This window comes from Sycon ciliatum, chromosome 2, assembly GCF_964019385.1.
Source record: "Sycon ciliatum chromosome 2, ocSycCili1.1, whole genome shotgun sequence".
Taxonomy (NCBI): domain Eukaryota; kingdom Metazoa; phylum Porifera; class Calcarea; order Leucosolenida; family Sycettidae; genus Sycon; species Sycon ciliatum.
Window position 1 is genome coordinate 360,062 of NC_088644.1, and position 17,977 is coordinate 378,038.

A 17,977-nucleotide genomic window follows, 5' to 3' on the forward strand; every position below is an offset into this window, starting at 1 on the left:
GTGATGGTGTGTGTATGTGTCAAAAAACTTGAAAAAAGGATGGAAAAATGAAGAATAGGGATTCACTGGCCAGAAAACACCACTTCAATCAGCTGTGTGATGTAGACCAGGCTCAAATTATTGCCAGCACAAGTTGCTATGTCAAACGAAGCCGTTCCCTATCCTCGCTCCCGCGATGGGCATATCTGAGTCTGAGTCTGAGTGATCGCATATGTGCCATAATGCGAATACACACTGCATTGTTTAACTCGGATGGTGAGCCAATTAAATTATGGTGGAAAAAAGGAGGACAACATGTTACGAGTTATGACTAACTGTCCACCAACGTAACCAGATCTTATACAGTCAGCAAGTGCGTGCATTGTGTTTATACTATACGTGCGTGCGTGACTATACACGTATGTTGCCATTGCCTTTGCTCAGTTCATGCTCAGTTCATGCTTTCATCATCAATACCTTGCGTGATTCCGTAGACCTACTTGTACTAGCCTTCCTCCCGTATAATGTCACACTCCAGGTCATCAGACTTCATACTCTTCTTCAAGTTCTTGCAACGCCTCGTCACCTCGCACTTCCGGGAACGACACCTTCGCGTTCGACGTCGCGTCGGCGGTAACGGTTGGGAGCAGCCATCTTCTTGACACCTTCACCTGCTGCACTAAATTGTCACGCGGCCTGTTTTTCTCGCTTGGCCTCCCAACCCTATAACAATATCACCCTAGGTATGAACCATTAGTGTCATCGTCGTTGTCTGATGCGGACTGGATGAATAGCTATGGCTCTCAGTCTGAGTAGCAATGAAAATCGGATCTTTGTCACAAGTAACAATTATATTTAGTTAGTTCCATTGCAAGCTCGTATTATTATTTTTGTTTCTGCCTTCGCGGTATCGAACAACTCTCCGAGTACTTACATGATTGTACAAAGTCGTGTAGTTTGGAGAGTGTCAGTGCGAGGATGTATGGCTACTTAGCCTGCATGATTGTATAGAAAATTAGAAATAGCCCAGAAGCAGTTACGGTTACAACAACTATGATCCAGCTGTACAATGATACAGTGTGATCAGGAAACTGTTGCAGTGTTTGTTGCAGTGTTGGCACTGCTGCTGGAATGTTCACAACTGTTCCGAATGATGCATGATCAATGATAGCCATGATAATCATGATCATGTGACCATGATATTGACCAAGGCTAAGGCTGACAAGTGCGAAATGTAGCCATTTGGAAACATGACTGGTAGATTCTACATGATGATACATGTAGCTCGATCAACGATCGACAGCGCCTCAACCATCAATGACCATGATCAGTCGTAACAACATAATCATTGGTCGGACGCAGGACTCTTATCGACGAATAGAAGACGAGAAGCCTTAGTAAAGCTGTTTTGGATCGACGCCAACGAAACCTCCTTGACCGGTCACGTTGCACGCAAGGGTAGCAACGCGAGCCGTACTATTGTACCGTTGAAATTGTAGCCTGTCAGTAGTTTGTGTAGAACTCGAAGCGCTGCGGGTTAGTGCGGACAGCGTGCATGCCATGCAGGCGACAAGCCCTGCCTGCCAAAATCGAATCATTTTGACAAAGACCTAGACTTGTGACATCCAGGTGACTTGCTAATGCTGGCCATGGCGATCGGCTGACGAAGTACTACATTGTACTGCACCGAGTCGTTCACCCAGTACTATCCCCCCGCCTCGGACAATGTCCCGATGTGCTGTCAACATGTCCGGAGAAGACTGGCGCATGGCCTGATGATGCGAAGATCATGAAGACACCAGTCAGCACGGTACAAAAAGAAGCAAGCACAGTCCACTGCTGGCCGAACACGACGGTCTAACGTCAGAGTAGTTTTAGTGGACGACCACCGTTGAAGCGCAAGAAGACAACCTTCCCAAGGTCACACAGTACAGTAGAGTCTGCGAACACAGAACACCACAAAGCTGTGTCCTGCTGAGGACGCAAGTCTAGCGCATCAGGTGAACTGCGCCACTGAATCTGACCATCGCCTTTTCAAGAAACGAATGATCTAAAGCGAGGAAAGATGCCACTCCGTGTAGCGTTGAAGTGTCGCCTTGTGAAAGGCAAGGAAGACTTCAACCTTGACCAATGGACAAGCGGTACGTATGACCACCCAGCAGGCAATACTGACTGTATGCATGCATTCGTACTACTACCATGACTACTAGGGCCTAGAGCCTAGGCTAGCCTAGAGGTGTGCGGGTGCATGTGAATGACCAGCTCAGCACTGTTTGATTCGTCACAGTAGTCAATGAAAATTATTATCGGCTATACTTGAACTTGAACTTGTTGAAGTACTAGCAGTAGTAGAGTAAAAGTCCCCAGGTCCGGGCAGGTCCGGGCAGGTCCGGGCAGGTCGGGACCGAGTACTGCCCGTAACTAGGAATTGCCCGTACCTCAGATCAGACCTTATAGTTATGATACTATACTTACTGCATGCAAGTAACAGTTAAAGATTTTATGCCAATCAATATGCCTGTTTTGGGGCCGTTTTTCGTTGAAAGGCCATGTTTTATGAATCTAGATGGGTCAGAAAGGTGCCCGGTATACGGATGTGCCCGGCCCGGTATACGGATGTGCCCGGATTAGGGACCGTCCGGATCTGGGGAGTTGGTTGGAGGGTTGGTTGGTTGGAGGGTTGGTTGGTTGGAGATTTGGTTGGAGGGTTGGTTGGTTGGTTGGTTGGTTGGTTGGTTGGTTGGTTGGTTGGCTTGATGGTTGAAGTGTTTGGTTGGATGGTCAGTAGAGGTTTGGTTGATTTATTTCACACTACGATCTAACTTCTAATGACTAGGTCATGGCAATGGCAATGGCAGGCTACTAATGACTAGGCAATGGCAGGCTACTAATGATTAGGCAATGGCAGGCTACTAATGACTAGGCAATGGCAGGCTTCTAATGGGTAAAAGCAGAACTCGGCAATAGAATGGAGTGAGTGGAGCATCATTCCAGCAGCATGACTAGTTGCTCCTGCTCTCATGCATTGCACTGACATACCAGTAGCTGCTCTGTAAGACTGTAATCTGAGGCACGGTGATGATGTAAGGGTATCACAATCAGCAGGAGCCCTCCCAAGTACTGGCATTGTGTTGCTTAGCAGTCAGGGTGGGACGATTTAAAGAATATTTCACATGCCATAGTGGGAAAGAACAGTTTGTAGAGTATGCTATATGTGCTGCGTGTGTGTGTGTGTGGGGGGGGGGGGTATGCATGGGTAAGCGTGTGGGGTGTATGCATGTGTAAGTGTGTGGGGTGTATGCATGTGTATGCATGTGTATGCATGTGTAAGTGTGTGGGGTGTATGCATGTGTATGCATGTGTATGCATGTGTATGCATGTATATGCATGTGTATGCATGTGTATGCATGTATATGGATCAGTCTTGTATGCAACCTGAGTACACAGCCAGGCCTCGCTTAACCGCACACATCCGTTTTCCACAAAACTATCTGGATAGGCGAGGGAATCGGATAATCGAACACACATACTGTATGTATGCATGGCATATGCTGTAAATAGGTAACCAACGATGTTCTTCCGGATGGCGAGGGATCTGGATAAAAGAGGACTGGATAAAAGAAGACCGGATAAAAGAGGACCGGATAAGCAAGGTCTGACTGTACTACTAGCTGTATACATGTAACGTTATATAATTATATGTATCTGCTGAGAGCAAGGATAAAGCAAGCCTGCATGTAACATTCTGCTGCTGAGCTAACTACTTAAACATACACCCGATGACACAATGATGGTTGGTTCGCTGGCTGGCAGTGAGGCGTGTATCTTGGCAGACTTTATTGTCTCATGGACCTTTCCCCTAAGTGTACAATACAGTAGTACCATGATGGTATGTTGACCATTCACACTGACATTCACACTGACATTCACACTGACAATCATGCAACATCGTGCACTTTTTACAGATGCCGTGGAAACTGTCATTGCTATCCGCCGTCGGCAGTTGGAAGTTGACGACATCCCGCAGTATACGTTGCATCAGCTTCTAATGTCACTTCAGTCTCTGTTCATGGATGATGTGAAGTCATGCCTTGGTGCAAGTAATGTGACACCGCGTGTCCGAGTTTGGATCCAAGACCGAACTGTGTCTTCTGCAGGTAAGTTCAGTCTGCTGCATGACCTGATCAGTGCATGCTGGTGCGGAATATTCTTTGCTTTGTTTATAGTAGCTTGTATTAGACATGTGAGCACATGCGAGCGTATGGTGACGGTGTGACGTGTACAGCAGTGGCGGATTTAGAGGGGGGGGGGGGCGAAGGGGGCACGTGCCCCCCCCCCCCTTCAGAAGCGCCGACCGACTTTGTTTTTTACTGATCTCGATCGAAACCGAGCTCGCGCGCACTTCCTGTGTAGATGACAAGGCCCAGTCGCTGTACTGCATGCACTGTACACATTCATGCACTGGTTCACCGGGTCCGTAGATCGATACGCGGTACGCGTGTACTGAACTTGTGAACTGTCAACTCTCGTCGCGTCGATCTGTATTCCGCGATCCGCGATCCGTGCGCACCAGAACTTGCACTTGTCACAACAGTGTCGCGAACCATGTACATACCCTTTACATAAACCACTCGAAGCAGACCATATTTTCCTTAGTGCCCAATTTTCTTGTGAATCAAGACTGAAGAATATTTACAAGGGGAGAGCGATAATATAGGTGAGTCGGAGTGTATGCCTGTAGCAGTAGTGTGCCGTGAAAGTGTCTTGCGTACAGCGTCAGCAGAAATATACAAGCGATAAATATACAAACGCATCGAAATTAGCTCCCAAGGAGTAGCGAAGAATCAAAGAGAAGCAAGAAGAGCACCCCAAGTTGTGGAACTAAAACAGCTACACGTGCATGTAGCTGAAAAGGTAACACATAAAGATACGCACGGTGCAACGAGTCCAACTGTGAGCATGAAAATGGATAGTGAAGGCCATCAAAGATGCCGATAGTCGTACACACAGTCCGTGTTGGATGTCGGTGCGTGTGCAAGCCAAGGTGCATGGGTTCAAACTGAATCAAAGGGTGCCCGGAACGGAAACATTAGAAATGCAACGAATTGCAAGGTGAGAAAAGGGTGCCCAGAATTGAACCTTAGAAATGCAACGAAGTGTTACGAAGTGCAAAGTGAAGAAGAGGTGTCACAAAGGGATGCGAGTGATTGAACGTACAAATCATGCACTGAACAAGGATACATGTATACGTAGCTGTGAATTCTTGGTTATATACATGCATTGTGCTCGTGACTACGAATAAATCCGATCGCATTCGCGACACTCCCGCCCGCTGAAAGTGACTACCATAGTTATGAAATAGCATACACATGAGTGAACAATTACAACTGTGAAATGAAGTGTTGAAAGAGAAAAATTGAGTGGAAACAGTTATTTGTATTCAGACTGAATTCGTAATTATCATGGTTTGCATTTCATCGAGCCTTCGTTTGATTTAAAACTCAATAGGTCCAACGTAATCTATGCCTGTGAAATCATACGGTAGCAACTCCATTATTCTTTCCTTGGGCAAAAGCCGGAGGGGGTTTCGGGAGTTGAAACGGGCCACCATCGTGCTGTTTACATGACAAACAGTGTTGTGGTTGTGTAAATTGCATCCATTTCGATTCCGCTCGTTGGTATTCGTCACGTGAGATGGTATTGCCAACCGATTTTTTTTGGATTTTATCAATAAATTTCTGTACGTACGCTGTGACTCTGACTAGTTTCCCGAAAGACGTGAATTGTTCCGGGTCCATGCCTGCTGGTGATCCGTCAGGACCCTCCCCCTGCACGAGAATAGCAGTGACAGGAGTATCCTCCATTGGATCGTGGCTTGTCGTTGGCAACGTAGTGAGTACATGTACTGCATCATCCGTAATTCCATGATACTCCGTACTTCCTGATGGTAAATACCCGAACGTTGATTTTACCATGTACATGCCATTCTGCAGTGCAATACTGCCGTCCATTATGAATCTGTGATAGTAATCTACACCAATCAGTATGTCCACGTCATACTTCTCTGGTTCCTGTACAGGTGGTTCCGCAAGAGGCATGCCATGCAACTTCATATCATTTGGAAGCGGGAATCGTTGAATTGGGTGACACAGGATTGATGTGACATTTGCGCAGACCTCCGTGCAAGATTTGTCTGGTTGTTCAATTCGTAGATTGACTCTTGGCATGGTTTCGATTTTCCGTTTTTCGTTACCAAAGCTTGACACTGAGATTGTGTCCTCGCCAATCTTGTTACATTGCAGTTTGTGGCATAGGGATTCAGTGATAAAGGATCTAGTTGCTCCGGTGTCGAATAAAATCCGAGCATGGCATTCCTTGGTCCCACTTTCATTTGATACTTCTGTAGCTGCAGTTTGTAAAACCGTTTTCTTGTGATCTGAGATTGCCACTCCCATTGTTGTTTGAATTGGGGATGACACATTCCCTGTGCCAAATTTCTCTGGACAGATACTGCAATGGTGTGTTGTGCGTTTGCAGTAGTAGCATGGTTTAGTGCGCTCACATGCCCTTGCACTGTGTCCAGATTTCAGGCAAATGAAGCACCGTCCATTCAATTGATCTTTTCTGGTTTCTGCATCTGTGTACCTGGTACACTCATCAGCGAAATGCGATTGTCCGCAGTAGATGCATTTACGTTCCATTTTTACCGTGTTTGCTGCCATTGAGTGAGCTACGTGTGTCGTTGGGTTGGATGGTCGGTCCCTTTGTCGTTCGTTTCCGCCGGTAGTTGCAGCTTCCGCTGCTTCCATTGCATCTACGTAGTGGTTCATTGCCTCACGTAGACTTCGCACTGTCCATTTTGTGGTAGTGCCTTTCTTTAATTCTAATTGGGACATAACCGATTTCGGTAATTTGGAGGTAATCAGTGGAATGAATAGTGCCTGTGACATGTCCTCATGTAGCGCACCTAGACTTCTGATGTTTGCCTCGACGTCATTCAAGAATTTCCGCAATGATTCAGGTCGGCTAGACGGTTTCTCCAAATCGACTAATGCCAAGTACCGAGCATTGATTACAACATGGTCTTTCCCAAACCGATCCATTAGCAAATCCCATGCAACCTTGTAATTTGAATTTGACAGGGCCAAACCAGAGATACATTCCAGCGCTTTTCCTTTCACGTGTGTTTTCAGGTAAGATAGCTTCTCCACATCAGACAAAGATTTATTTGCGTGAACAGTGGCAGTAAACATATCTTGAAATTCCTTAAATTTCATTACATCACCATCAAAAGTGAACAATTCCAGTTTAGGCAATTTGACCGTGTTACCAGTTTTATTGCTAGCATTACTCTGAGAATTCGTCAAATTTGTCATGATGCTCTGATTGCTTTGATTCATTGATACCATTTCCGACAGCAGTCTGTCGAGTTTGTCGTCATCCATTATAGTTGCTGTAGTTCCTGCCGCCATTGCCGTGGCTGCAGGTTGCGGATCCTTTTTTTGACATTCCATTTGTAAGAATTTTAGTGACACCAAATTAATGTTAGTTACACGTATAAATTCATCCATTTGTTCGATCCATTCCGTTTGATTTTCCTTGAATTCCTGGTCGTCAGACCCTTTTATTTCGTACCTGTTAATTAAATCAGTATACTTTTCCAGCGATATTTCGAGTGCCTCGAGATGCGAGTCCAATTGGAAATTGTGTTGACATAGCTTTCTGACTGCTGCTGGATCCGATTCAATGTCCGTTGAGATTGCCGAGAGGAAACTACCCGTTGTCGTTTCCATATCTTTGATCGTCTTGTGGTGACGAGCAGCCTTTTGGCGCTTGCCCCTCACCGCCGCTTGGTTTTCCATGGTTCGTCGGTCGTTCAAATTCCTGTACTAGGAGAGTCGCCGCTCGACTCTCCCGGGTTTCGGCACCAAAATGTCGCGAACCATGTACATACCCTTTACATAAACCACTCGAAGCAGACCATATTTTCCTTAGTGCCCAATTTTCTTGTGAATCAAGACTGAAGAATATTTACAAGGGGAGAGCGATAATATAGGTGAGTCGGAGTGTATGCCTGTAGCAGTAGTGTGCCGTGAAAGTGTCTTGCGTACAGCGTCAGCAGAAATATACAAGCGATAAATATACAAACGCATCGAAATTAGCTCCCAAGGAGTAGCGAAGAATCAAAGAGAAGCAAGAAGAGCACCCCAAGTTGTGGAACTAAAACAGCTACACGTGCATGTAGCTGAAAAGGTAACACATAAAGATACGCACGGTGCAACGAGTCCAACTGTGAGCATGAAAATGGATAGTGAAGGCCATCAAAGATGCCGATAGTCGTACACACAGTCCGTGTTGGATGTCGGTGCGTGTGCAAGCCAAGGTGCATGGGTTCAAACTGAATCAAAGGGTGCCCGGAACGGAAACATTAGAAATGCAACGAATTGCAAGGTGAGAAAAGGGTGCCCAGAATTGAACCTTAGAAATGCAACGAAGTGTTACGAAGTGCAAAGTGAAGAAGAGGTGTCACAAAGGGATGCGAGTGATTGAACGTACAAATCATGCACTGAACAAGGATACATGTATACGTAGCTGTGAATTCTTGGTTATATACATGCATTGTGCTCGTGACTACGAATAAATCCGATCGCATTCGCGACAAACAGCAACTGTTGAGCGCAGCAACTCCGCACTTGGCTACAGCAAGACCAAGTTGCGCAGCACCATGGGCAATCAGCGTCTCAACGACCTGATTCTACTCTTCGTCCATAAGGACATCGCCCTTGATGTGGATGACGTCATCGACCGGTTTGCACGGATGAAGCCCAGGCGTATGCTGCTTTCCAACGCAATCACTGCTGATAGCTGAACTAATAGTACGAGTATTTCACACTTGCATACCAGCATTAGAAATTAATCATTTTACTATACAACTTGAACTAAATAATTACATCAACTCATAAAACATCACAAACATCATAAAACAGGTCTTTTTCCGTTTGGTTGGTACAATTGCTGATTGTTATAATTATTATACCAATAGTGCCCATACATTTACATGTTCGAGTATCACAAAAGTCATTGTAAAAGTAAACTTGTTCCATTGAGCCTGTAGTGTGCCCCCCCCCCCTTGTTTCGGATCCTGGATCCGCCACTGTACAGTGTATTATGTGTGTGCGTGCATGTCAGTGTATGCTGTGTAACGTGCACAGTGTACCGATTCTGTAGATTGCGTAATGTGTTTGTGTCAGACGCAGCGTGTGTGTGGGGGGGGGGGAGGGGGAGGGGGGGGAGGAGGGGGAGAGGGGGGGGGGGGGTCAACGGTACTTTGTGTGTAGTAGTGAGCACTGTATCTCTCACATGATTCATTCTGTCAACACATGGGTTTTAAAAGTTGAAGTATACTGTAGCAATCATGAACGTACGTAGACAGCACCTAACACATCAAGATGGCATTTGAGTCAGATTATACTTCAGTATGTTCAGTTCATCACTACACTGTACTGGTTCAGTGAGGAGTGATCATATGCCAAGCCTTGTCAAAAATCATCATCTAGTGATTTCATTGCTAAGTCACAGTTTGAACATGATTGCATTATCCACCTTCTATTCTTGGGTATCAGTTCCAGGGGCGGATCCAGAGATCTCTACAGGGGGGTTCCGGTTGAACCAAAATTGAACAGCCAAAATATTATGGAATCAGATTGTATTGAAGTTGTGCGGTTGTAATTACGACAATCCGATTGTGTTAGTTGGAATCGCATGCTTTTAAAACAAACTACGGACACATATTCTTCCATCATCGACCACACCACAACTGCGCTCTCCACTTTGCCACAGCACACCACCACTGCACCATCGCTGGAGAGCGCAGTTGTGGTGTGGTGGACGATGGAAAACCTGTACAGGGCCAAATGCTGCTGCTTACCCTACATTGTATATATTTAGTATGGACACATAATCATAATTATACATGTTTGCAATCGACTGGCACACAGGTTCAGTGAGGGCTTGAAGACCCTTTCAACTTTTCTTGTAAAGATCGAATATGCAAGCCATGGGTTCGTTGAGAGCCAGAAATGCCGAAATGACAACTTTCCCTGTCCGTTTGTACTTTCGGATTTTTTTAGCATTTTTACGATGCGAAATGCTCTATAATCACAGGAGCATTGTCTTCACTTGACAGAAACAACAACAGCGAAACAGTGTCGTCTCGACAATCCGTTCAAGGCCATCTAAAACACATCGCTGGCGCAGCACTCCGTTCCTGCGGAGTAACAACTAGTCACTACTGCATGCTGCAGCAGGTAGAGATTACTGACTTTGCTTGGATGTCGGAGCCCTCATCTTCTGAGGAGCTTGAACTCTACGTGTACTATTCGAAGTTCGTTGAAGAGTGTCATCAATCGGAACATCCTTTCTCTTCCGGAAAAAAACTTGTCCAAGGAATACTGACCATAACCATCCAGAGCAGCAGTGAATGACAGCGCCAATGGAGGTAAAATTTGGATCGTTTCCAAAGATCAAAAAGGAAACAAGCTCCCAATGTTGTCTACACTACACGTCTACAGTGTCCGTTTGTAAATCACGGACATGAACGCCAGTAGACAGACTACGTACACGGTACAGTATCGATCTACCGCATGCAGTGCACTGTACTCCTTGACTCAGTGACATGACTGCACTGTGATCGGACGGACGTCCTTTTGTGCACACATGATATTTTTCGATATTTCTCAGCAGTACACTTTGCAAAATTTAGGGGGTTCCATGGAACCCCCGGAACCCCCCCTGGATCCGCCACTGAGTTCCACATGAACACTCAATACTCATTGTTAGAGCATGGCATGTTGTTCAATAACCACAGTGGCCGCTGAATGACAGACTCATACAAATGGTAACCGCTTAGCTTTCCAAGTGTTCTGTCTGTCTGTCTCTCTCTGACTGGTTAGGTGATGCTGCCCAAGCTGCTGAAGTCACCTATAGCTTGATGGAGTGTGACCGAGACATGCAGGTTGTACTCCAGTCTCTCAAGGTACATGCATACTCAGATTTCATACCGTTGCAAGTCAAGTTACTGTTACTGTTACTGTGTGTCTATACAGTACAGCCCAGTGGCACAATAACAGTTCTACACACACACACTTGTACTTGTACTTGCTCACTGCCAAAACTGGTCACGTGGGTCTCCCCGGGAGAGGGGAGAGAGACTCAAAAGGAATCTTGGAAAGATGACTCAATTGGCCATTGAACCGCCCAACGGCCGACACCCCATGAACTCCCCAAACTAGGGTGGACTTGAAATGATCCCACTTATGGCCTCACCACACCTCAGTAAGTGGGTGAGGACAAGGTGCAGAAAAAGGATTGACGGCATCAGGGTATCCGTCCTGGGATCCAATTGCAGTTACCCCTGCCCGCAGTGAAGATAGTATTTTGCTACTAGTGTGGGTGGCTAAATCAGAGTGGATCTGATATAAGCTTCACTAGCACCATTGATTACACAAGAGTTAATCTAGCCAGAAGCAGTCTATGGTTAACAGGTATGTATACTTGAAGTACTTCAAATAGAAAGTATATGAACCCTGAAACCAACAAAGGTGGTAGGTACAACAATACACCTTCAAGCATCTGAGCCCGTTGGCAACAGACCCAACACAATCAGGCATAAGTGTACCCACCAACCGAACTAGCTGGCACACACACACACACACACACACACACACACACACACACACACACACACACACACACACACACACACACACATGTACACACACACACACGTACATACACACACACACACACACACACACACACACACACACACATACACACACACATACACACACACACAGTGTGTGCTACGGTAATTCCCTGATAGCCTAGACATACCATTGTTACTGGGATTACTGTGATAGACTTGTCAGCTGCATTCTCCGTAACTATGACAATAACTATAATTGTGCCAACAAGTATTTGCAATGCTGATGCTAGTGTTATGTGTAGCACTACGAGTACGTCTAGTCACATCTTTAGTAAGTTCAGCGTTGGGCTAACGAGGAGATGAGGAGGTGTATTGTTTACATGTGCGCAGCTCATGTACACCGTACAGTTAGCATACAGATAGCCCCTACTTCTCCAGGGTGAATTGTCACTCCTTCAACTTACTTTGCAAGCCTATCCTGGCTGTTCTCTCCCCCCACCCCCCCCCCTTCTCTCAATGTTGTGCTGTTGTGATTAACTTTGCAAAACACTCAGACTCTAATACTTATCCTCAGTCAAAATAACAGTATTACCTCTTCCTGTCATTGCCTGATGCACTAAAAGGCTGCCGCTAACAGTTAGTGTACGTATGTGTTCATGCAGGATGAAGAGCAGCTGAATGTTGACTTGCAGCTGTTTTTCGCAAGTGAGTCCCAGGACAGGCTTCTGACTGGCTGAGTTTGTATTGTATTGTGAGAGATCAAACTGAATCCTACAAGGGCACATGTGTATGCAGTCAAGCCATGTTGTACTAGAACCAAGTTGTTAGACGCACTGGCTATGGTGTGAAGTGAGTGATCATAGCAGTTAGACTGTCACCCAATACCCAATATACTGCATCTGCCGGGTCACAGGAACTAAACTCAGATCAGCAGATCCCATATGCCGCACCCATTATCCAATAGAGATATCCTGTAAAACATACCCATTGGAAATGTACAAAAATACAGCTCTTGTGCGTCTAATGTGTAGGGATTATGTGTTACGGCTCTGGCCCGGTCACCCAATAACAACAACACGTTTGCATATACATGCAGAAGTCTAAGTGTGCATTCCGCTAAGAATAGTACTCTTTCTATGCAGAAGTCTAAGTGTGCTCTTTCATTCTAAGAATAGTACTCTTTCTCTTTAAAAGTATGTAGTGTCTAGTCTGAAGTGCCAAACGCCATGATACCTGTTCTCTACTGTCTTGTACAAATACACGTATGCTTTGCGTAGATGACCCATATCCAGTTGGAACACATGGTGTGCGACCAGCGGATGACCCTACAGACGGTCCTTTCCCTATCGATCCCCAAGGACAGCATGTCAGTGAACCGACTGGTGCTGGTTTGATCGACACAGCAATAACATGTGATGTGTTTGTTGCTGGAGGTGGCAGGTTAGTTAGTCTAGGGGGCAGGACACTAGTCATTGACTACATAGTGACTATGTGACTACATAGTGACTACATAGTGACTACACATTGACTACACATTGACTACATAGTGACTACATAGTGACTACATAGTGACTACATAGTGACTGTGTGACTACACATTGACTACATAGTGACTACACACTGACTACACATTGACTACATACTGACTATGTGACTACATCTACACCTCCTCATCACCATCAGCCTAAGCCCTTCTCCACACAGTCCCCTTCTTCTCTCCCCCCCCCCCCCCCCCCGTTTCCCTGCTGCTGCTGCTGCTGCTGCTGCTGCTGCTCCTCCTCCTCCTCCTCCTCCTCCTCCTCCTCCTTCTCCCCAGTCAAGGTTCCATTGTTCTCCCGTGACACTATCCACTGTGTTACTGTTCTTCTCACAGAACACCATGAGTATCTGCCTAGTAAGCAAAAAAACAACAGATGTGCACGTGTACGTGTTTCATGTTCCTTGTTCTGCGGCTGCTGCTGCTGTTGCTGCAGTGCCGGAGTTGGTGCAGCACTGGGAGCTGCTCGAAGTGGAGTCTCAGTTGTCTGTGTCCATGGTAAGCCATCATGTTGCTGTAGTGAGCGTTGTGTTCACAGTGTGTTCACAGTGTGTTGGGTGCCGTGTGGTACTGTGTGGTACTGTGTGGATTTGTGTGGTCTTGTGTGCTGTTAGGTGCTAGTGTCAATGATGCTCAAATCGATCCATTACTCGACACTACCATATATAGGACCGTAGCACTCTGTCGGGCTGATCCAGCCATGGTCGGATCTCATTTCGAAAGGTTGGCCGACCCAAGTCATGAAAAAGGGTTCTTTTTGGTCAGTAAAGTGCATTTCCAGTCAAGTGACCCATTTGGCTGGACCACCTAAAATCCTGCTGCTATGGCCTTGATGTACATGCACTATGCTACATACTGAGGTATATTGTATACACTAGAACCCGACACTGAAAACATGGGTGGGTGTTCATTTCCGGGCTTAGTGCCAGGACAGATATTCAAATTGATATTGTAGCTATGGGTGAATGTCATGGGAAATTCTCATTGTTATCGGCTTCATTGAACAGATACATGTATGCATATTAATTAACTGTCATCTGAGGATTAGTTTTTTTACGAAAAAAACGCATGCCATTTGACGGCACAAAGGAGCAAGGCAGCGATGAGACATATGGAATGACAGGAGTGGGGGAGAGGCAGGGGCAGCTTGACCGACCATAGGGTCTCGGCTTCATTGCAACCCAAGCGCTCCACAAAAACAAAAGATTACAGAAAATACGCTGGGGGGAGGGGGGGGGGTACTTTAGCTGTAATGTTCTCTGATAACGGCATCGTCAACTGTTGTATGTGGCGCACCGTCAACTGTTGATTGCTGCATGCTTAATTGTGTCATAATGTGATGGTCTAGGACGCCCTGTACTTGGTGGCAATGCTTCATCTGAGGTGAAATTGCACATGGTGGGTGCTGATCTTCAGGGAGGTGAGTCTTGTGAATGTCCGGCAGGTGTAGGCTAACACTGGCCCTCGCTTTCTTCGCTGTGTGCATTGCTGCTGCTTCTGCTGCTGTTGCCGCTGCCTCCGCCACCGCCGCTGCTGCTGTTGTTGTTGCTGGTGTTTCTGCTGGTGTTGCCGGCCATGGCTGGGTGGATGTTGCATGATACCTAGGTCGCCCGGTACTGGGTGGAAATGCATCCAGTGAGGTGAAGCTGCACATGGTCGGTGCTGATCTTGGTGGTGGTAAGTATGTACATGTATTGGCTCAACCTGTATCACCATTCACCACTCGCTACGATCATATATTATATGGAATGTACCTACGAGACGTACTTAGAAATAAATTGTACTTTAAACATGTGCATGTAGAAGACAGTGCTGCACTGTCTTCTACATGCAGCAGTAGTGGCAACTGACAACTGACATCCAACGCCTGTACTGATTTCCGTGCTTGGGTGCAGCACCAGTCTAGCAGTCTCTGTGGTCGGTAGTGTAACAATCCCGCTGCGCTGGGTCTTTGCAATGTGCCGGAGCGCACCGAGCTGTGGTTGGATTTCAGTTGTTACCACTGTAGAGCCTATACTAGCATACATGACGGTTTCACAACCGGAATTATCAATGCACGAGAGATGATCCTGTATGGTTTCATCTTGTTGTAAGCTTCATGATCCACACTGGCGTGTATAGCATACAACATGATGGCATTCTAGAAGAGTGTTCTGCAAAATACGGCATTTTCCTTGTAGAGGTTTATCACATACAGTGAACACTATGGATGTGTTTGCAGGTCGTGGCAAAGAACTCGAAGTTGAGGCACGTGAAGGCGGTGTGCTGGAGGAGATCCGTCTAGACAACTCAATGTGCAACCCACAGGTACACTAACATATTAGTTACTTTAGTTCAACTGCTTCCCATATACTGCACTGTTAGTCCCATGTACACATGTACAGTACTACACTGAACACATGATTGATAGAACCGAAGCTAGTTGATGGCATTGCAGCACGTGGAGTATAGTTAACAGGGCTGTGCTGCAAAACTAGATCCGTACCCCCCCCCCCTTCTTGCCACCACCGTAACACCACACCGCGTGCCACTAGCAGTAGTACACATTGCTAGGTGTAGAGAGAGAGAGAGGGGGGGGGGGGGAGCATGTGAGCATGCACACATCCATCTCAATTATTGAAGAAAGTGGCCAGTCTATGAAGTGACCAACTTCACAGGAATATCATCTATGAAAATACTAGGGGTTGGTGCGCCCCTCCCCCCCCCCCCTCCCCCTCCTCCCTTCCCTATCTGGTCTGGTCTGAATCTGCATGCAGTCCTGAGTCACGGGCCGTGATCACGGCACTGTTTGCATGCCCTACACCACTGTCGGACACTGTCGGACACTGTCGGACACTGTCGGACACTGTCGGACACTGTCAGACACTGTCAGAAAGTCTGCGGCAATGATGTACTAGCATACCGTAGTCTCCGTGGACAGATCCAGAGAACTCTACAGCGGAGGGGTTTCCAGTGTAGCCCAAACTGAATAGCTCATACATGTACACATACATGCGTATACAATTTAGTTTCCAGTAGTACATTTAGGGGGTTTCGCGGACCCCTCCCCTCCCCCCTCCCCCCCTCCCCCCTCCCCCCCCCTCCCCCGATCCGCCCCTGGTCTTACTGCGTCGCCAACTCTGGAAAAATAATCCACACGCGTATACCATGGTCAAACAACTATACTGATGCCTTGATGAATTCTTTTTTGTTGTTGTATTGCTACCACGTGTAGTTTTGTGCGGAGATGCTGGACCTGACCTTTCTGGACAAGTTCCGCTCACTGCCCAACATGCAGCTGTTCCTGAACACATGGTTTGTGTCATGCACTAAGGATGCAGACGGCAAGATCACCGTAAGATTCTTAATAGGCAGCTTATTTTAGTTTGTAAATCCTTTCAGAAATTCTTATCATGGGTGTTCTAACAATACTGACTGTACTTGCCGAGTGGGATGCCAACTGGGCTAGGCCGCCAAGTCTCGCCGGGCTGGGCCGGGCCGGGCCGGGCCGGGCTGGGTCGGGCTGGGCCGGGCTGGGCCGGGCTGGGCCGGCTGGGCCGGGCTGGGCCGGGCTGGGCCGGGCTGGGCCGGGCTGGGCCGTACAAGAGGTTTTACTGGACTAGTAGCAGTTACATGTGTGCACACGAGAGTAGATTGTGCACACGAGAGTAGATTGTGCACACGAGAGTAGATTGTGCACACGAGAGTAGATTGTGCACACGAGAGTAGATTGTGCACACGAGAGTAGATTGTGCACACGAGAGTAGATTGTGCACACGAGAGTAGATTGTGCACACGAGAGTAGATTGTGCACACGAGAGTAGATTGTGCACACGAGAGTAGATTGTGAAATCCCGTCATATAGCACACCTGCCATTGGACAACTCACGGTACATTTCACACAGAAAGTTTTGTATCCGAGGAGAGTGTAACATACACACATCAAAGTTGCCGAGCCAAAACTAATGCAGGCATTCACACTTGCCCCAAACACACACCTCGTTAGTGAATCACGGTGGACGTACCTGTTGTATAATATGTGCTACAGAGACTCACATGAACATACCTCATGTACTCCCTCGTGTTGTTCAACATTGCACTTAGCACATAGGACATGACTGTACACCCTTGTGTTGTTCAACATTGCACTTAGCACATAGGACAGGACTGTACACCCTTGTGTTGTTCAACATTGCACTTAGCACATAGGACAGGACTGTACATCCTTGTGTTGTTCAACATTGCACTTAGCACATAGGACAGGACTGTACACCCTTGTGTTGTTCAACATTGCACTTAGCACATAGGACAGGACTGTACACCCTTGTGTTGTTCAACATTGCACTTAGCACATAGGACAGGACTGTACACCCTTGTGTTGTTCAACATTGCACTTAGCACATAGGACAGGACTGTACTCCCTCGTGTTGTTCAACACTGCAGTTAGGTAATGGTACAATATGGGCACCACCACCACCACCTTTGACTGTTGCACGTTACGATGGAAGAGGTTGTTGACATGCATGCTGTGAACTTGGCTAGCGTTGGCAGTAGCAATGTGCACTAGCCAGCATTGGCAGTGGCAGTGTGTACTAGCCAACGTTGGCAGTGGCAGTGTGCGATAGCCGGCGTTAGCAGTGGCACTGAGTGTGCGATAGCCAGCGTCAGTTACAATGTGCAATAGCTGTACATGTAGGTAATGGCTACTCCGAAACGTGTTGTAAAAGTACTGCATGTTGGTGTATTAGTGTATTGTTTGTGGTGTATTGATGGTG

General features: G+C 46.7%; 1 protein-coding gene across 2 annotated transcripts in view; it reads left to right on the forward strand.

The window, feature by feature from the left end:
• Window positions 1-1,604: 1,604 nt before the first annotated feature.
• The window catches only part of LOC135808159 (uncharacterized), a 46,825-nt gene continuing 30,452 nt past the window's right edge, over window positions 1,605-17,977 (forward strand). Inside the window, exons 1-9 of one of the 2 annotated variants that reach the window (XM_065321307.1) lie at window positions 1,605-2,120; window positions 3,945-4,136; window positions 10,932-11,014; window positions 12,349-12,391; window positions 12,964-13,126; window positions 13,660-13,721; window positions 14,829-14,900; window positions 15,445-15,530; window positions 16,438-16,557. In XM_065321307.1, the coding sequence (XP_065177379.1) occupies window positions 2,045-2,120; window positions 3,945-4,136; window positions 10,932-11,014; window positions 12,349-12,391; window positions 12,964-13,126; window positions 13,660-13,721; window positions 14,829-14,900; window positions 15,445-15,530; window positions 16,438-16,557 (897 nt within the window). In that variant the 5' untranslated portion in view covers window positions 1,605-2,044. Of the gene's footprint in view, window positions 2,121-3,944; window positions 4,137-10,931; window positions 11,015-12,348; window positions 12,392-12,963; window positions 13,127-13,659; window positions 13,722-14,571; window positions 14,644-14,828; window positions 14,901-15,444; window positions 15,531-16,437; window positions 16,558-17,977 lie in introns of both variants that reach the window. The other variant, XM_065321306.1, reaches the window with a different exon arrangement.